The sequence below is a fragment of the Prionailurus bengalensis genome, chromosome A2, assembly GCF_016509475.1.
Source record: "Prionailurus bengalensis isolate Pbe53 chromosome A2, Fcat_Pben_1.1_paternal_pri, whole genome shotgun sequence".
Taxonomy (NCBI): Eukaryota; Metazoa; Chordata; class Mammalia; order Carnivora; family Felidae; genus Prionailurus; species Prionailurus bengalensis.
Genome location: NC_057348.1, coordinates 3287428 through 3306962, shown reverse-complemented (window position 1 = coordinate 3306962; position 19535 = coordinate 3287428). Strand labels below are relative to the sequence as shown.

The 19535-nt window shown below is 59.0% G+C and overlaps 1 protein-coding gene and 1 long non-coding RNA gene across 5 annotated transcripts; both read left to right on the top strand.

Annotated features, from left to right (window-relative positions):
* Window positions 1–22: 22 nt before the first annotated feature.
* On the top strand, window positions 23–2382 carry LOC122486732. Its single transcript, XR_006298213.1, has 2 exons — window positions 23–482; window positions 1802–2382. It is a non-coding gene; the product is annotated as an uncharacterized LOC122486732 (long non-coding RNA).
* A 4566-nt stretch (window positions 2383–6948) lies between these two features.
* UBXN6 (UBX domain protein 6) lies at window positions 6949–17659 on the top strand. 4 transcript variants are annotated; one of them, XM_043586230.1, is made up of 11 exons: window positions 7590–7777; window positions 9170–9256; window positions 10285–10448; window positions 10774–10838; window positions 12117–12245; window positions 14991–15088; window positions 15624–15699; window positions 16270–16354; window positions 16475–16825; window positions 17037–17185; window positions 17509–17659. In XM_043586230.1, the coding sequence occupies exons 1-11, from the start codon at window positions 7695–7697 to the stop codon at window positions 17635–17637; spliced, it is 1416 nt and encodes a 471-aa protein (XP_043442165.1). In that variant the 5' UTR covers window positions 7590–7694; the 3' UTR covers window positions 17638–17659. The 4 variants fall into 4 exon arrangements, with proteins under 4 accessions (XP_043442166.1, XP_043442164.1, XP_043442165.1 ...); XM_043586231.1 differs by lacking the exon at window positions 9170–9256 and having other exon boundaries at window positions 6949–7777; XM_043586232.1 differs by lacking the exon at window positions 7590–7777 and having other exon boundaries at window positions 9244–9352.
* Window positions 17660–19535: the final 1876 nt, after the last annotated feature.

Sequence of the window (19535 nt, the reverse complement as noted above, 5' to 3'; positions counted from 1 at the left end):
GCTTATTGGACTGCGGGCTTCCGGAAGTCCCGTCCTCCGGTCGTCACGGGCGGGAGACGCCGTCGCTCAGAACCACGTGCGGGGATAGAGGAGCATGAGGACCAATGAGAAGAGGGGTTGGAGCAGAGCAAGTTAACGGGATTGGGTAACGGGCAGAGCCAAGAGGCGTGACCCAGAGGCCTAATGGGAGCGGGGCGGAGGTTATGGGAGGTGAAAGGGGAAAGGTGGGAGGAGGGAAACGGAGGCTTTCAGGGAGTGGTGAGGCAGCCAGCCAAGCTTCTTCAGGGCGGGGCTTAGGGCAGGGGGGCGGGCCATAGGCCGCCACGGAAGGAGGGCTTTAAAAGTAGGAGGCAGGCCATTGGCTACCACCGAAAGGAGGCCTAATCAATGCAGGGGGCGGGGCCCTGAAAGCCGCCCGCTCCACGAGCCGGGGCTGAACGGAGGGCCGCAGGCCATTGGCTATCACTCGAAAGGGCCTCAAGGTAAGGAGCAGTCATTGGCTACCACAAGGGGCGGGGCTAAAGCAGCTGTTCGCCATTGGATATGGTGATACGAGAGGTTCAACTCAAAATAGGGACGCGCCGTTGCCTGCCCGAGGGGCGGGGCTTGGGAGGGGCGGGACTTGAGGTGTTCTTTGGAGTAACAGCCACAGAGCGCACTGAGCAGGAACTTCTTTCCTCCCGGGAATGTCTTGAGCCGAGCCACAAGATACCCGTTATGCATATTCATTTTAGAAAGCTGTTGCGCACTGCGTGGCCAAATTCCTTAAACTCTGTGCCTTAGTCTACCGACCTATAAAATGGGACTCATAAGGTTGCCTATCTTAGAGGGGCGTAAAAGTGAACATTAGGATGATTTCATCACCCCTAAAGCGCTGTGAAGTGTGCCTGGCAATCAGAAATACTGGGAGTACTAGAAGTTGTTCGCCACTTAATTTCTTTGTAATTAAGACCCTTTGTAGGAACTCAAAAGAGCCAGAGAGCTTAAGAAAATGCTGAGTAGTGGGGGAGGGAACAGGGAGCGTTTTTTGCAGGATGTGGTCTAACTGGAGACTGGCAGGATGAATAGAAATTGGCCAATACGGCGAAGTGGATACTGAGAGGGCGCTTAAGGCAGAGCTGATAGCAAGTGCAAACGCCTAAGCTAAAGATGATGGAGTGAATGAATGGGACAGGCAGGTAAGGCTCTAGGGGTCTACTGAGGACCTATCGTAGTGCCTTGTGGACATTTGTGAGAAGTTTAGCTTTTACTTTAGCTTCGGGTTCTTAAGTTTTTATTTTTTTAACGTTTTATTTATATTTGAAAGAGAGCACGAGTGGGGAAAGGGGCAGAGAGAGATGGAGACATAATCAGAAGCAGGCTCCATCCAGGCTCCGAGCTGTCAACACAGAGCCGGACTCGGGGCTTGAACTCACGAACCGTGAGATCATGACCTGAGCTGAAGTCGGACACTTAACCACCTGAGCCACCCAGGCACCCCAAGTTTTTATTTATTTATTTTGAGAGAGACAGTGTGAGCAGGGAAGGGGCAGAGGGAGAGAGAGAAAGAGAGAGAAGGAGAGAGAATCCCATGCAGGCTCCACACTGTCCACACAGAGCTGGATGCAGACTCCCAGCTAATCATGACCTGAGCAGAAACCAAGAGCCAGACTCCCAATCGACTGAGCCCCCCAGGCACCCCTACGTTAGCTTCTTGGGAAAACATTGGACAGATTTGATCGCAGGGTACAAACATCATTCTTTAGTCTCAAGATACTTCCTTATACGTGTGAAATAGATCTCAAAAATACTTTTCTTTTAGAGTTAAACAGACTTAACCACATGACCTGCCAGTTCCATCTCTAAGTGTCTACCCAAGAGAAATGAAGATACACTCCACATAAAAACTTGCACGCCAGTAGACGCCACAACGTGATTCTCAACGGCCAAAAAGCGCAAACACCCAAGTCTCTATCAACAGGTGAATGGATAAACCAGACGTGCTCTATCCTTACAACGAAACACTGTTCAGTAATGAAAGAAGCATTGACCCACTACAACCTGAATGAGCCTCAAAAACACTATACTCAGTGAAATAAGCCAGACAAAAAGTCACATATTCTCTGATCCCAATGTCATATGCCATTTGATGGAATGTCCAAAAGGGGGGGGGGGGGGAAGGCAACTCTTTCAAGACACAAAGCAGTTGCCTTGAGCAAGCGGTAGAAATCCAGAGTGAAAGTTATAATTCCACAAAAAGGGCCATGAGGTTTCTTTTTGGGGTGGTGGATAGGTTCTAAACTTAGATTGTGGTGATGGGTCTTACTACTTTGCAAATACACAGTGAAATTCGTTGGATTGTATCCTTAAAGATAAAATTCAGAATGCCCAGTTAAATCTCAATCGTCGATACACGACAAATGCTTTTTCACCATAAGTACGTTCTCTTTGTCTCATGCAATATTTGTGATATCTCTAAACTAGAAAATGATTTGTTACGCATCCTACAATGTGGATGAACCTTGAACACATCATGCTCGATGAAACAAGCCAGACACAAATGACAAATTCTGTAGGATCCCACTCACAGGAGGTCCCCAGAGGAGTCCCATTCTACCACAGAGTAGATGGTGGGAGCCAGGGCTGGGGCAGGGGCTGGGGCAGTCACTGTTTCACGGGGACAGAGTCTCAGTTTGGGGACGCGAGAAAGTCTGGAAGACGGATGGTGAGGGTGGTTGCACAACAGTGTGAATGTGCTTGATCTCACTGAGCTGTGCACTTAAAATGGGGAAAATTATAAATTTTATGTTACATATATATTTTTTTTACCACAGTAGGAAAAATAATGGTAAATATTATCAAATAAAAGTATCTGACTCCTAGTTCTTTAAAATGGTTAAACTTAAAAAAAAAATTTAAAAAAAAAGGGGGCGCCTGGGTGGCGCAGTCGGTTAAGCGTCCGACTTCAGCCAGGTCACGATCTCGCGGTCCGTGAGTTCGAGCCCCGCGTCGGGCTCTGGGCTGATGGCTCAGAGCCTGGAGCCTGTTTCCGATTCTGTGTCTCCCTCTCTCTCTGCCCCTCCCCCGTTCATGCTCTGTCTCTCTCTGTCCCCAAAAAAATAAATAAACGTTGAAAAAAAAATTAAAATGGTTAAACTTGTCGTTTAACGTTACATAGATAACGTTAACGTGTTTTTATCAGAAATTCAGATACGATGGGGTGTCCTGTATTTTGTAACTGCTAAGTCACAAAAGGGACAAATGTGGAAGTCAAACAAGGAATGAGGAAGACAGTGCAGAGGGGCCTGAATTAGGTACCGCTGGAGAGACTGAAGCCCAGAGAGGGGTACGATTTGCCTGATGTCATACCTCAAGTCCAAGGACTCAGATGCCACTTCTGTGGGGCCCTGCCTCCAAAGGCCTCCTGATTCGGTGCCCACTTTTCCCCCGGACCTTGAACCAGCGCAGAAAACCAGACTTCCTGCCCAGAATTCATTGAGCTACACTGAGCGGCTGGGAAACGATCAGGCTCTGATGAGAGCTGGGGCCGGGGTTCTCCCAGAAGGTGGGGGAGGGCCCCCCAACGTGGCGGGCAGAGGCAGGAGAGGAGAACGGCCCCTCTAAACAGCAAGTGGCCTGAGCACCTACTGTGTGCTACAGACTTGGCCTCCAGTTTACCAGGGGACTGTCATTAGGAAATATTTACTGCACACTTAGCCAAGTACAATAATAAGTCACATTTAGGGGCACCGGGCTAGCTGAGTCGGTGGAGCGGGGGATGCTTGATCTCGGGGTCACGGATTCAAGCTCCACGTTGGGTGTAGAGATTACTTAACAATAAAATCTTGGGGCGCCTGGGTGGCTCAGTCGGTTGAGCATCCGACTTCGACTCAGGTCATGACCTCACGGTTTGTGAGTTCGAGCCCCGCGTTGGGCTCTCTGCTGTCAGCCCAGAGCCTGCTTCAGATCCTCTGTCCCCCCCCCCCCGCCCTCCCCTGCTCATGCACTTTCTCTCAAAAATAAATAAATATTTAAAAAATAATAAAATCTGGGGGCGCCTGGCTGGCGCAGTCGGTTAAGCGTCCGACTTCAGCCAGGCCACGATCTCGCGGTCCGTGAGTTCGAGCCCCGTGTCAGGCTCTGGGCTGATGGCTCGGAGCCTGGAGCCTGTTTCTGACTCTGTGTCTCCCTCTCTCTCTCTACCCCTCCCCCGTTCATTCTCTGTCTCTCTCTGTCCCAAAAATAAATAAAAAACGTTGAAAAAAAAATTAAAAAAATAAATAAATAAAATAAAATCTGTTTTTAAAAAATCAGTAACGTTTATAGAGCAGCCAATATGTTCCAGGCCATGTTATTATTTATTTTTTTTTTTCAAGTAACCTCTACCCCCAATGTGGGGCTCAAACTCATGACCTTAAGTTAGAGAGTCACATGATCCACCAACTGAGCCAGCCAGGTGCCCCCAGGTCACCTTATGTAGTATGTTATTAACATTTCATTTCTAGATCAGTTATTTGTCATCCCTGCTTTCCAGATGGGGAAACTGAGGCAGAAGAGTAACACTGGGGTTTGGACGCCCCCCCCCCAGGGTGTTGGATTCCACTTACCTAAGAACATTTCCCTGCCTGAGCTGTAATAGTAACATATTCATCTCTTACAGGGTTTTTTTGTTTTGTTTTGTTTTTAAATGTTTACTTATTTATTTATTTTTAAGTTTATTTAATTAAAAATTTTTTTTTAACATTTATTTATTTTTTGAGAGACAGAGCATGAGCAGGGGAGGTGCAGAGAGAGGGAGACACAGAATCAGAAGCAGGCTCCAGGCTCCGGGCTGTCAGCACAGAGCCGGATGCCGGGCTTGAACTCACGAACCGTGAGATCGTGACCGAAGCCAGTCAGCCGCTTAACTGAGCCACGCAGGCACCCTAAATGTTTACTTATTTATTTTGAGAGGAGGCAGAGGGGCAGAGAGACAGGAAGAGAGAATCCCCAGCAGGCTCCGAGCTGTCAGCACAGAGCCCCACGCGGGCCTCGAACTCACAGACCGTGAGATCATACCCTGAGCTGAAATCAAATTGGACGTCCAACCAACTGAACCGCCCAGGCACCTCATAACTTATTCATCTATTACGGGCTTGCTCAGTGCCAGGCAAGTTTCAGTCCTCCTAGACCAGCCTCCTGCACTCTCACGTGGGGGGTGGGAGGTGGGGGGATGGGGGTGCAGAGTCATAGCCCCCTCAAGATCTGCTGGTCCTGGGTTCGAATCCTCCCTCGGAAAGCTGTAGTGCTATGGACAAGTGTGTTTGGAACTTTGTAAACTCCTCTATACATTGGGGAGAAATAGCAGGACTTATTTCTTTGGGTTATATGGCCTCGGGGTTGCTTTTGCTACCTATTTACGTAAGAAATTACCGCAAACTTAGTGACTCAAAACAACACAAATTTATTGTTACCATTTTGGAGGGAAAAGTCCAAGATGAGTCCCACCGAGATACAATCCTTCTGTTGGCTGAATTGTACTACTTTTGGAGGTTCGGCGGGGGGGAATCCATCTCCTTGCCTTTCCCAGCTTCTGGAAGCTTCCTGCGTTCCTTGGGTCAGGCCTCCTTCCTCCATCTGAAGACGTTTCTCCAAAGAAAACATACAGACGGCCAACAGGTACGTGAAAAGGTGATCAACTCATCGTTGGGAAAATGCAAATAAAACCCATAAACTGTCACCTGACACCTGTTAAAATGGCTACGATTTTTTATCTTTTTTTTTTTTCAACGTTTATTTATTTTTGGGACAGAGAGAGACAGAGCATGAACGGGGGAGGGGCAGAGAGACAGAGGGAGACACAGAATCGGAAACAGTCTCCAGGCTCTGAGCCATCAGCCCAGAGCCTGCCGCGGGGCTCGAACTCCGGGACCGCGAGATCGTGACCTGGCTGAAGTCGGACGCTTAACCGACTGCGCCACCCAGGCGCCCCTATTTTTATCTTTTGAGAGAGAGAGAGAGAGAGCTCAAGCCGGGGAGAGGGGCAGAGGGAATGAGATAATCTTAAGCGGGCTCCATGCCCAGCATGCACAGAGTCCCACATGGGGCTCAGTCCTACAATCCTGTCACAGCACGATCTACAATAGCCAAGATATGGAAACAACCCAAGTGGCCACAATGGATGAACGGATAAAGAAAATGTGGTATGGATATACAAGGGAATATTAGCCCACCCCCCCAAAAAAAGAACAAAATCTTGCCATTTGGGACAGCATAGATGGACAGCAAGGGCATCACGTGAAATAAGTCAGAGAAAAGCAATACAGTATGATCTCTCTCGTATGTGGGATCTACACAAACGAAAGTACAAGCGAAAAGAGCCCCACCAAAGTCATAGACAAGGAGAACTGGCTGGTGCTTGCCAAAGGCAGGGGGGTGGGAGAAATGGATGAAAAGGGTCAAAAGATAAAACAAAGCCCAAATGGACCATAACTACCATGCCACTATCACTCCTATGAAAAGTCCAGAAGTGGGGCGCCTGGGTGGCTCAGTGGGTTAAGGGTCCAACTTCGGCTCAGGTCATGATCTCGTGGTTCTTGAGTTCGAGCCCCGCGTTGGGCTCAGTGCTGACAGCTCAGAGCCTGGAGCCTGCTTGGGATTCGGTATCTCCCTCTCTCTCTTTGCCTCTCCCCCGCTGGGCTCTCCCTCTCAAAAATCAAATAAACGAAAAAAAGTCAACAACAGCCCCTTTCTATCATCTACTGCCCAGACACATTCACATTTCCCTGGTGGTTGCAAACTGTCCGCTTTTTCTCTCCAGCACGTAACATCGTCCCCTCGGCCACAAGCTTTATTTATCGTGTTGTCTGTCTTCCCTCCCCAACCCCATGGAAAACATCATGAGGTCTGCGAGGTCAAGGATTTCCTTGTTTTCTTCCTTGCTGGTGCGGAGCCGACTCCCAAAAAACCAACAAAACGGAGTAGATCATCATAAAGCGCTCCATTTATTGAATGATTTCTAACGGCATCGTTACCCTTATCCTCCGACGACGTGGACGTGGGTGCTGTTCTTATCCCCAGCGCGTAGGAAACCGAAGTTAAGGAAGGTTGGTTTGGGCTGCACCGGATTCTCCCCCTAAACACTGTGCAGGCCCTCAGGATGACGTCAGAGCTCCGTAACCCAGGCCCCTAGGGGATGCGCCACCGTGGGTCCCCAGGCCCCGGCTCAGGCGCCCCTTCCTACGTCCCCCACCACGTGCGCCTGACCACCGGTGCGGGACGCGGGGCTGGCTCGTTACGGTCCTGCGCGGCCCCCACCCTGCACTGCATGCGGGAGCCAGGGAAGGTTTTCGGTCAGGGGAAAGGTCAGGGCCAGCGCTGTCTCCGTGGGCTCTGCGGGCTTCTCCCGCCCTCTCCGGTCACCCTTCTGGGGAACGAGGTGCAGGGCGCGCGGGCACAGCCACCCGCTGGAAGCGAGCTCGTCGCCCCTGGCAACTGAGGCCCGACTAACCACCGAGACGCGGCCGACGGTGCAGAGCGGCCGCCGTGGGCCAGCGAGGCGCGGAGAGCTAGAGAGGCGCACCGGGCCGATTGTCACGTGGGCGCCCGCGCGAAGGTGGGACTTCCGGCAGCGAAGTATTTTCTTTCCGGTTGTTGGCTCCTGCCGGCCCCACCCCGACTGGGCCCTGCGCCCCCCCCGCCCCCCGCGGCCCCCTGCCGCCGGGCCCGCCGCCACCATGAAGAAATTCTTCCAGGAGATCAAGGCTGACATCAAGTTCAAGAGTGCGGGGCCTGGTCAGAAGCTCACGGAGTCCGTGGGGTGCGTGTCCGGCGCTGGGGCTTGAGATCCGGGGGGCAGGGGCGGGGAGGGGCGTCCGAGGGTGGGGAGAGACCTCTGGGGGCGGGGCACGGGGGGCGAGGGTGGGAGTAAGGGGGAGGGGTGGCCTCCGGGGGCGGGGCACGGGGGGCGAGGGTGGGAGTAAGGGGGAGGGGTGGCCTCCGGGGGCGGGGCACGGGGGAGAGAGGCCCGAGGGGGAGGGGCTGGAGGCGGGGGCTAGGGGGGCGGGGTTGCAAGTAGATGGGGGTCAGCGGAGAAACCATAGGAGAGTAGGCGGGCGGAGAAGGGGCCCCCAAGAGGCGTCATCCAGTTTTTTTGGGGGGGGGGTCTCTGTGTACAGAGATTGGACATAGAGCCTGGAGAATCAAGTACAGCTGGGGCCGGGGAGAGGGGAGAGGCTTCGCGTCCACGGCCGTAGGGGTCTGGGCCCTGGCTCTGGAGCGCGAGGGAGGACTGGGTCAGAGAGTTTAAGGCCAGGGAGCCTGAGGCGGGGTTGGAAGAGGTCTCAGAGGATCGGGGGAGCGGGGGTTGAATTGGCTGAGGAAGGTCTGGGAGGGAAGAGGAGGGGAGTGGGTGGAGGTGAGCTGGAGGCATCTGTGACAGGGAGGAGGTGGGGGCCTTGTGCGTGACGGTTGAAGCCGAAGGCAGGTCCTGAGAGAGACGTGGGAGGACAGGGGAGAAGAGGGAGGTCCGGCAGGGCGCACATCCAGGCGTCTGCGGCTTGTCCGGGGAGGGCCTGGGGAAGAGAAGGACGCGGGGGCAAGACTGGAGACCCAGTGGGGGAGGCGTGTGACAGTGAGGGCTCTGGTGGGCCCGGGTTGGATTGAGCAAAGGAAGTGCAGAGGGGGTGGGGCCCCTGAGGAATAATGGAAGGGATCGTGAAGAGGTGGGGCCCGGAGTGGTAGGGGGGAGAGGCAGGGAGGCGCCAGGGAGGACAGGGTAGCAGGGGCGGGTGAGGGAGAGTGGGTGCATGACATCAGGGCATCTGTCCCGGGGATGGGGGCTCCCGGGACTGGCCGAAGGAGGCCCACGAGGGCCTGGTTCATGAGTCAAGGAGGGAAGCCCGGTGGACAAGATCCGGTCCTGGGAGCCTGAGCGGGGAGAGGAGGGCAGCCTGGGAGAGGGCCAGACAAGGGGGTCCATTCGTTTGTTGAACAAGTAGTGGGGGTTGGCGCAGCAGCGGGGACTGAGCGTGACGGGAAAGACGCGGGGGCCGTGTGGGGCATGGCTGCGGGAGATGAGAACCCGGGAGGAGAGAAGAGGGGAGCAGTGTGGAGATCCAGACTTCTGTGACGCGCGGGGGGCAACACGAGGCTCGGGGTGTGTGACAAGGGCTGTCACCGTGCGGCTCAGAGAAGGTTCCTGCTGTCTCAGGGCTCATCTTCTAGTGGGGAGAGATGGACAGCTCAACCAGGACACGGGTGGTGACAGAGCAGTCGGTACTCAGGGCCACGAAGAAAAGTAAGCAGGGGCAGGAGATAGCAACAGCCGGGGGCCCTTAGGTGGTCTGGGAACACCTCTCCCAGAAGGAGACATTCGAGCTGAGCGCTGGACGAGGTGAGGTGCAGCCAAGTGGAAATTGCCTCCCCCCGCCCCCCCCCCCCCCCCGCCACACACACACACAGACCCTGAAGCCGCCCCAGCTGCCCCCAGCCTTCTTTCCTCACCCCCACCCCCCACCATCTGCAGACTGAACAGTTCGGCCAGAAAGTGCAAAGGCCCTGTGGTGGGAGCCACTTGGGGCTGCGGGAGCAGCAGTAGGAAACCAGTGTAGATAGGGAGGCGTGAAGGAGAGGGGCGGGCGGGTTGTGAAGGGCCTGCAGGCCCAAGGGGGCTTCAGGATTGTGTTGTGCGTGGGGCGGAAGGGCTTGGTGCAGAGGAGTGACGAGCTCCGGCTTAGGTTTTAGAACGGTGCCCGTGGCTGCCCAGCGGGGCCTCGAAGAGGGTAGGCGAGGCGTCTTGAAAACCGTGTTTTTGTAGAACTAAGTAATCACAGGGGGCTGGGGTGTGGCCATGTGGGGGGAGAGGAAACCCAGCCCCCGCCACGTGGCCTGGCACGTGGCCGGCCACACGGTCGGTGCTCCCTAAGTGAAGCCATGCCACCTGGCTGTCGTAGGCTGGAAGGAAAGGGATCGAGGAGGGGAGGGACACCTTTGAGTCTCACTGGTTCCTGCAGGCGAAAGGTGTCTTCTCACGTGCATCCGTGGCGGCCGGTGGGGGCGGGCCTCTGTCACCCCCCCTTCCTCCCCCATTAGCTGCCATGACCCCAAGGCCCAGGCCGCTGCGGGACTCGCCCCAAGGGGTGGAACTGGAGGCGGAACTGCCATCTGTCTCCAGGGGCCTTTCTTTCTGTGTTAGAACCATCTCGTGGCTGCGGGTGGTCCCTGGGAGAGACGGATGTTTCTGTCCGATGGGGCAGAAGTGGGAGAGGAACAGAGGCTCTTGCGCCTGAGCCCGTGTCACCCCGCCTTCCCTCTGTCTCTTCCCAGGGAGAGGGCCCCCAGAGGGAAACCCAACCAGCCCGCGCTCCAGCAGCCCCGCCAGGGACCCACCAGCGAGGCCCAGATGGCAGCCGCGGCAGCCCTGGCCCGGCTCGAACAGAAGCAGCCCAGGGCCCGGGGCCCCACGTCGCAGGAGTCCATCCGGAACCAGGGTGAGCTGTGGCCGTCTTCCGGTGCGGCGTGGGGACGCGAAGCAAGGTCTCGCGCAGAATCTCACTTGTGAGAGTGGGGGGTGCAGGGTGGAAGGCACCGGGGCGCTGGGGTCTGAGAGGCCGAGGAGGGGAGAGGGGAGCGGAGACGGGGCCGTCGTCGGGCCATCAGGTGAAACCTAGGGGCGTGGAGAGGTGGTTCAGGCAGGGGGGCCTGACCAGGGAAAGGACTAGAACTTGACCCCCTTGGGGTCTGCGGGGGCAGGGGTGGAGTGTGCCTGGGGCCAGGGCAGGGCCCCCAACTGACCCGTCTCTGCCCTCTCCCCAGTGAGAAAGGAACTTCAAGCCGAAGCCACTGTCAGCGGGAGCCCAGAGGCCCCAGGGACCAACAAGGTAAGCACATCCACGGGGCAGCAGGACACCTGAGGGCCATCCTGGGGCGGGGAGCGGGTTCTCTCCCTCATTGGTCAAATCAGTGAGCCTCGGCAGAAATCGGTGAGCCTCGGGCAGTAAGCACGTGGGTGCCGGGGCAGATAGAGGTCACGTCTGGCCTTGAAGGGCCAAAGGAAGCTTGTGAGGCACGCCAGAACAGCGGAGGCAGGTTGTGGTTGAAGGTGGTGTTGACTGGGACCTTCACACTCAGCTCCTGCCCTCTGCTGCTTGCCCAGGAGGTGGGAGGGCCCTTCAGAGACTGGTGTAATCAGGGAGGCCTTGCTGGGGGAGGTGGGCTTTGAAGGAGAACCTGGCAGAAAGGGTGTTCTGAGCAGCTTGACCTTTGAGGTCACACTGAGGGTTTTTTGTTTTTTGTTTTCAACGTTTCTTTATTTTTGAGAGAGAGAGAGAGAGAGCTTGAGCAGGGGAGGAGCAGAGAGAAGCAGAGACATAGAATCAGAAGCAGGTTTCAGGCTTTGAGCTGGCAGCACAGGGCCCGATGTGGGGCTCGAACTCACAAATTGTGAAATCATGACCTGAGCTGCAGCCAGAAGCTTACCCGACTGAGCCCCCCAGTCGCCCCTGTTGAGTGATATTTTTAAGTATTTTTTTTAATGTTTATTTATTAAAGACAGTTTTTTTTAACGTTTATTTATTTTTGAGAGGGAGACAGAGCGCAGGGGAGGGGCAGAGAGAAAGGGAGACAGAGAATCAGAAGCAGGCTCCAGGCTCCCAGCCGTCAGCACAGAGCCCGACACGGGGCTCAAACCCACAAGGGTAAGATCGTGACCTGAGCCGAGGTCGGACGCTTAACAGACGGAGCCGCCCCAAGGTCTCACTGAGTTTTAAGGACCGAAGCGGCCCTAGACGACGCCTAGGAATTGAGGTCCAGAGGGAGGTCTGGACTCATCTGGGCCGCCGTGACTCCCGAGCCCTCCACCAAAGCCCCTTCCTCACGAGGGAAACGGGAACAGCCAGAGCCGTTGATGGAGCGTTTGCTCCGTGTCCGAAGCGGCTTCACGCTTTCTGTCCCTTTCTCGTTGGGGTGCGGCGGCCCCGCAGAGCCATTTACGGGGCAGAAGGGGCCCAGTCACTGGGCCAAGGTGTCCCACGGCTAAAGAAGCAAAGGGCGGAAGCGTCGGGACCGGGGCCGTGCGGCTGCCGGGGCCATGCTGTCAGCGGCTCGGGCTGGCCTCTGTCCGCAGTCCGGGGTCAGCCGCCTTCGCCCCGTCCCCCCAGGTGCCTGAGCCCAGAGAGGAGGGCTCGACCCACCTGGCAGTGCCCGCCGTGTGCTTCACCTGCCCGCTCACGGGGGCCACGCTCAGGAAGGACCAGCGGGATGCGCACATCAAAGAGGCCATTCTCTCGGTGAGTGGCAGCCCCGTGTCCCCCCTCCACCGCCCTCCCACCTAGAGGTCCCGGCGCCAGAGCCGGGAGAGCTGGGTGGCACGGACCCTCGGCGTCGTCTGCGCCTGCCTGTATCGGGTTTGTTTCCGTCTCTCTTCAAAGGCAGGATTTCCGTGGGGTCCGAAGCTCAGGATACAGACGGGTGGGTAGAGAAAAGCGCCCGCTCGCCCACCCTCCCCGGAGGCGGCCCCTGTAAGGCGTGCAGGCCCCCTTCCAGGGAGAGATCGACCGCAGACACACGCAGACTGCCGAAGCCCCGCATCCCCCGCTCCCGGGCTCGGGTTTCCCGATCCCGTTGGAACAGACCGTCGCAAAGCGGGCGGCCTCGTTTATTGTCTCACAGTCCCTGGAAGTCAGAGGGTGACGCGGGTCTGGCTGCCCCGACTCAAGGCGGCGGCCGGGCCGACTTCCTCCTGGGCGCTCTAGGGGGGCGCGCGCGTCCGGCCTTTTCCTGCCTCCAGGCTTGTCTGTGTTCCGTGGCCGTGGCGCCTTGCTCAGGCTGTCCCCTCTCTGGTCTCTTCCCCGTAAAGGGACCTTGAGGTTGCATCTGGCCCTCGGGGATCATCCAGGCTCCTGTCGCTATTTTAAGGCCCACTGATCAGCAGCCTTAATTCCGTCGTGAGCCTCCCTAATGCCTGCGCACCGTGCGGCCAGCCGTTAACGGTTTTGCCCCGTTCGCGCTGTCGTCCCTCTCTGGCTTGTTCTGAACCATTTGGGAGAAAGTTCCGCGTTCTCGTTAGCCAGCTTCACCGTGCGCCCTGCTCCGTAACCGTCCGACCGGCTCCTTGCCGATGAGCGTGTCAGAAGCTCCCCGTCCTTCCCTAGGGACAGCGGTCACGTGGTGGAAAGCCTGGGCTGTGGCTGCTCTGAGCTGTGGGCTCGGTGCGGGCGCGGAAGCGAGACGTGCGTGCGGGGCGTGGACGGCGGTGGCCGCGGAACCCGCGTAGGCGCCGTCCCGACGCACACTGCACCGGCAGCGTCGGGGAAAGCGCCCACGTCACCGGCCCCACGCCGTCACTGTGGCCGCACCGACCCTTCGCCTTTTAGCGGAAGTGATAGTGGAGAATATCTCGGGATGGTTTCCGTGCGCGTCTCCCCCAGTTTGGCCCGGACTGGCCGTATTTTCCTGTGAGAATGCACCCTTGGCCCGGTTTTGTGTCGTGTGGTTGGACTTTTTCTTGATTTCTAGGCTTTTTTTTTTTTTTTTTTTTTTTTTTTTTTTTTTTTTTTTTTTTTTTTTTTTAGTGTTTATTTATGTGAGAGAGAACGAGCAGCAGAGAGGGAGGGAGGGAGAGAATCCCAAGCAGGCTCCACACTGTCCGCGCAGAGTCCGACTCGGGGGCTCGATCTCGCCAGCCGTGAGATCACGACCTGAGCCGAAATCGAGTTGGACGCTCAACCGCCTGAGCCCCCCCAGGCACCCCGATTCACGGGCACCCTTCGCCTGTTAGGGAGGTTGATCTTTTGCCTATGATACGCAGCGTGAATATCTTCCCCTCGGTTTTCCCTTTCCGCTTGTGCTCGTGGCCACCTTGCTGTGTGGAAATTTTTGATCTCTGGTGAAAAGTGTCGGTCCTGTGACTTCTCGGCTTGGAAAGGCCTTCCCCACTTTGCTAGTGCTTTTCTGTTTTGCTTTTTGTTGTTGTTTTTTTAATTTTTTAAATGTTTATTTTTGATAGAGACAGAGCACAAGCAGGGGAGGGGCAGACAGACCAAGGAGACACAGAATCCGAAGCAGGCTCCATCCAGGCTCCGAGCTGTCAGCACAGAGCCGGACGCGGGGCTCGAACCCACGAACCGTGGGATCATGACCTGAACCGAAGTCGGAGGCTCAACCGACTGAGCCCCCCAGGCGCCCTGCTTTCTGTTGTTTGTTTTAACGTTTGAAACTTTGATCTGACTAGAGGCGCCTTGGGTGGCTCAGTTGGTCGAGGGCCTGACTTTTGGTATCAGTTCAGGTCAGGATCTCGTGGTTTGTGGGTTCGAGACCTGCACTGGGCTCTGCACTGACAGTGTGGAGCCTGCTTGGGATTCTGTCTCTCTGTCTCCCTCCCTCTCTCTGCCCCAGCCCCACTCACATGGGCTCTCTCTCAAAATAAAAATTTGAAACCCCTCCCCCCCCCCCAAAGCCTCTGATCTGACTAGAAGCTGTTGCCCTGCGGAGTATGAGGCATACGGACCACTCTTTGTTCCCTGACAGCTACCCAGGGTTGCCCCCCACACGCACACCCCCTTTTTTACTGAAAACGCCTTTTTGGTCATGGCTGTGGCATATGTCTCTGTCACAAAGTGAATTCCCGTATGGGTTTCCCTGGGGGTTTGTGATGGTCCCCAGGAGGCTGGGCCGGTCACACAAGCCTGGGAACTTCCCCTCCGGCTTTCTCCGTCTTTCTGTGTCCCTGCCCTCTTCCCTCCCACGGGCAGAGTTGTCAGATGGGTGGACCCCCGGAGGCATAAGCTGGGCTGTGACGCCCCTCTTCCCTCGAGGCGAGGGCAGGGCTGAGGCTCAGGATGGGGCCACCGCAGGGCTTTCTCCTCCTTTCTTGGCTGGGAGCGTCCAGTTGAGTTTGCTTCAGCGGAATGTTCCTGGCCTGCTGTCACCTGTTGTCACCTGAGTAGAGAGGCCAGCTGCGGGGGGAGGGGGAGGTGCCTGCGGGCCTCCAACCCCCAGGTGAGCGCTTCCGGTGCGTCCCCTCCCTCCCCCAGCACTTCTCCACCGACCCCGTGGCTGCCTCCATCATGAAGATCCACACGTTCAACAGAGACCGGGACAGGGTGAAGCTGGGTGTGGACACCATCGCCAAGTGAGCAGCCGGAGCGCTCCCAGCTGAGTGTCCCCCGCCCCTGACACCCAGGCCTCCGCCACAGCCTGCCGGGGGGTGCCCGGGAGGAGCTGGGCCCTGGGGCTGCAGCCAGTCCCCACCCTGCACTCCCCCCCCCCCCCCCAGGCCCTCTGGGCCTCAGTTGACCTGCCTGTAAGAGGAAGGGGTTCACCAAATCAGGAGGCCCCGACCCGCTGCTTTCCTCCGGGATCATTGTAGGAAGGTGGGAAGGGGGCGGGGGGCAGGGGGGCAGGGGGCAGGGTCCCACCCCCTCCCCTCGTCTGCTCCAACAGGTCTGGGGGGGGCAGGGAGCGCCAGGAAGTCCATGTCGCTCGTGAGCCCCGGCCCCCCGCCACGGGGCACCCACGGGCTTTAGTGGTCCGTTAGCCTGGCCCTGCCACAGCCCCCTGTGCGTTCGCTGGTGCCCCCGAGGGGAGGCAGGACCGGGGGTGGGGGGGGCGGGCAGCGACGGCCCCCTCTGGGCTCACCGTTCCCACACGGCCGCGGGCCCCCCCAGGTACCTGGACAACATCTGCCTGCACCCCGAGGAAGAGAAGTACAGGAAGATCAAGCTGCAGAACCGCGTGTTTCAGGTGCACACGCGGCCCCGGCGTGGGGGCGGCGGCCAGACCAGGCAGCCGCAGGGGAGCGAGGGCCCCGGGCACACGGGGCGAGCGTCGTGGTGTCTGGCTCGCTCTCCCCCTCGCCCCGGCTGTTCTGACTTGAATTTGAATCAGCGGGGAGGAGGTCGGCGCTGGCGAGATTTCTCCCACGAACACAGACTTCTGGTTTCTATGGAGAAACCTGGGGGTCCTGCCACCCTGGCCCGTGTTACCTGCGCCACTGGCAGGGCACCTGCTGTCTGTCTCCTGGTGGCCCCTTCCAGCCCCCGGCTTCCCACGCAGCCACCGCCCCCACCCCGGGGCCCCTCCTTTTGTCCTGTGGCTTCCCGGCCACCTTCCTCACCTGGTCGGTGACCTCCTGGGGTCCCGTGCCCTCTGCGAGCAGCTGGGGGGTGCCCCGCAGCCCGTGTTGAGGCGAGCGCGTTCGTGCTCAGCCCTGCGGGCGGCTTCCGCGGCTTCGCCCCGTCAGGGCCTAGCGGCTGCTGCGAGGCCGGGCGGGGTGGCCAGCGGGACCCTGGTGACCACTGGCTCCACTCCCAGGAGCGAATTAACTGCCTGGAAGGGACCCACGAGTTTTTTGAGGCCGTCGGCTTCCAGAAGGCCCTGCTTCCGGTGCCCGATCAGGGTAAGGCAGGTGGAGCGGGGCGCCAGCTGTGCTGGGAGGAGGGGCGGGAGGGCCCCTCCGGGCGGCAGGGGCGGGGTGGGGGGCTCTCCCTGCCGCGGCAGTGACCCGCGCCTGCCCCAGAGGGCCCCGAGGAGTTCTACGTGCTGAGCGAGGCCGCCCTGGCCCAGCCCCAGAGCCTGCGGAAGCACAAGGAGCAGCTGCTGGTCGCCGAGCCCGTGCGGGCCACGCTGGCCCGCCAGCGCCGCGTCTTCCAGCCCTCGCCCCTGGCCTCCCAGTTTGACCTGCCCGGGGACTTCTTCAACCTCACGGCGGAGGAGGTCAAGCGGGAACAGAGGCTCAGGTCCGAGGCCGTGGAGCGGCTGAGTGTGCTGCGGACCAAGGCCATGCGGGAGAGGGAGGAGCAGAGAGAGCGGCGCAGATACACGTACACGCTGCTGCGCGTCCGCTTCCCCGACGGCTGCCTGCTCCAGGGTGGGTGCGCCAGGGGGGCCGGGGCGGTGGGCGACGGGGCCCGGCTGGGTGCCGCGGGACGGGAGCCCAAGGCCTCCCCGGTCTGTGCTCATCCTGGGAGGAGGCATCACAGTCTGTCCTCCCTCCCTCGGGAGCCGGGTGGGCGCGGGCTGGGGTGGGGGGCGGGGTGCTCCCCTGAACTCCGGCCCCACCGACTGTCCCGCCCACCCAGGCACCTTCTACGCCCGGGAGCGGGTGGCCGCGCTGTACGCCTTCGTCCGGGAGGCCTTGCAGAGCGACTGGCTGCCTTTCGAGCTGCTGGCCTCGGGCGGGCAGAGGTTGTCGGAGGAGGAGAGCCCGGCCTTCGACGAGTGTGGGCTGGTGAGCGAGGGGGCTGCCCGAGGGCGGGTCTCTGGATGTCCTGGAGGCACCAACCCCAGCGCTGGGTGGCGGGCGGCCCAGGGGCCCGGGGAGGGGGCCGGGCTCTCGGGTTCAAGTCCCACCTTCCCGCCTACGTGCCGCCCTCTAGTCCCGGGCTCTCGCCGGGTCCCTGCTGCGGGACTGGGCTGATGGCGGGGAGCGTGGTCCCCTACGGATAGCAGCCGGAGGGAGCAGGGTCCCGGCTCTGACGGGGGAGGTCGAGCGGGAAGATGGGAGAGTCACGTCAAGGCCTGAGCGAGGCTGAGGCTTCTGGCCCACCGCAGGTGCCCTCCGCCCTCCTGACCTTCTCGTGGGACGCAGCCCTGCTGGAGGACCTCAGGGCCGCAGGGGCGGAACCGGACTCTTCTATCCTGAAACCGGAGCTCCTGTCGACCATCGAGAAGCTCTCGTGAAATAAAAGCAGGGTTGGCTTTACCCCGCGTGGGTCTGTCTCATGCTCTCCTGCGGCCTCCACCGCTCCGCTCCCCCCACCCCTTTCTCCCACCACCCAGGGTACCCCGCTTCTCCGGAACTGCTCGCCCTGGTCCACAGAGCCCTGCAGGCACGGGGCGCAGCGCTGGTCGGCTGCGATGGGGGCCTGGGACCCCCTGGACCTCTCCACCTGGAGAGGGCTCTCAGGAGGCAGCTGCCGGGCTGTCCTCCTTCCTTCCGCACTGGGTGTCAGCCGGCTACGGCCACGGTCACCTGGTCGCAGAACTCCCGGCAGGAGAGTAGGCCTGTGGCACGTGCCCTGTCCCCACATGCTGTGGTCCAGGTGGCTGCCGCTGGCCCTGACGTTGAGCCGCGGGGTGGCTGGGGAGGGCGACGGAAGAGGGAGACGCAGAGCCTGTCAGGACTCCGTCCTGTGATTACTGAATTACGAACCCAAATAAACGGGACGTGTGTCTAGTCTCCTGGTGGTGAATCGGAGCTGGTGCCACACAGGGTAGGGGCAGTGGCTGCGGAGCTGCCCACAGAGGAGACCCGGGCGTGGCTCCCAGTGGGATGGGACCAGGTAGGATACCTGCTGATGGCAGGCCTCCCAGGGACCCGGCACGAGGGGGCCAGGGTCCCTCGAAGGCTCTGTTTTACTGTGGTCCTGTGCTGGGCAGGACGAGGTCCCTGCAGATGGCCCGTTCTCAGTCCCAGTCCCTGTAATTGTCACTTTATAGAGAAGAGGGGCCGCGGGTGTGACTGATGGTCCCCAGATGGGGAGCGTCCTGGCTATCCTGGTGGGCCCAGCATCACCACAGGGGTCCTCACATGGGAGGAGGTGAGAGACGCCAGGCTGCAGGTGTCAAAGAGGGAGGAGGGAAGAGGGGCCCGAGTCAACACCGGCACCTCTGGGAGCTGGAAGGTAGGGAAACGTTCCCCCTCCGGGATGTCCAGGAGGCACGGATTTTTAACCCGAGGCCCACGTGAGACTTTTGACTTCCCCGAACTGTAAAAACACGTTTGGTTTTAAGCCAAATTGGCAGTGATTTGTTACAGCAGCCACAGGAAATGAATAAACGGGGAGGCGCTGTCCCTGGTCACACCCCAAGGTGAGATGCCCGTAACCACTCACCTGCACTGTCCCCTCCTCTCCCCCCAGACCGGCCCAGCTCCAGCCCTTCCAAGACCCTCCCCGCCCCCGCACAGAGGCCTGTGGCAGCCGGTTCTCGGGCCACGGCCAGCTGGGTGATGGACAGACTTGAAGCTTGGAGGCCCCGGATGTAATTCCAAAACCAAGCGTCATCCATACCCCTCCCCTACCCCCCCACCCCCCCACCCCCCCCCCCCCGCCAGCGGACAGCCCCCGCGTGTGCCTTTGCTTCCCACCTGGGCCACCAGCTACTCTGTTCTCACACAGGGCAAGACCTGGGACTGTCCTTTGCTCTCCCATCTTGGAAACCCAACACAACCTGTCCCCCTGGCCCCACGTCCCCTCCCTGCCCCACTGCTACGTGGAGCTGATTGCAAGTAGTTGGGTGGCCAATTAGAACGGGTTTCAGGGGACCTGAGGGGTTTGAGGTGGTCCCATTCACAGATGTACTACAGCTGTACTCACCTCTCCCAGGGAGCCCTGGTCAGGGCCCGGGCCCTCACCCTGCAACTGGGGTGTTCATCAGTCCCGCCCAAATGGGTGGGAGAAATGGGGCCCTTGCCTTTGAGTGCCCCGAGGGTGGGGTGACCCTGTGTTGGCCGCATCCAATCCATGCAGAACACGGACTCGGCAGCTGCCTCCCTCGTCTCCCGTAGGGGCGGCAGGAACAGAAACGGGGAGCCCAGGCTGAATGGAGTCCACGAGCTCTGCCAGAATCTCAGCTCC

What these genes read in the sequence shown, in the direction of transcription:
- UBXN6 (XM_043586229.1), top strand. Translation starts at nt 7,695, where the DNA reads ATGAAGAAATTCTTCCAGGAGATCAAGGCTGACATCAAGTTCAAGAGT. An exon ending in AAGCTCACGGAGTCCGTGGG is followed by an intron (nt 7,778 to 10,284) that starts GTGCGTGTCCGG and finishes GTCTCTTCCCAG; the next exon opens with GGAGAGGGCCCCCAGAGGGA. An exon ending in GGTGTGGACACCATCGCCAA is followed by an intron (nt 15,089 to 15,623) that starts GTGAGCAGCCGG and finishes GGGCCCCCCCAG; the next exon opens with GTACCTGGACAACATCTGCC.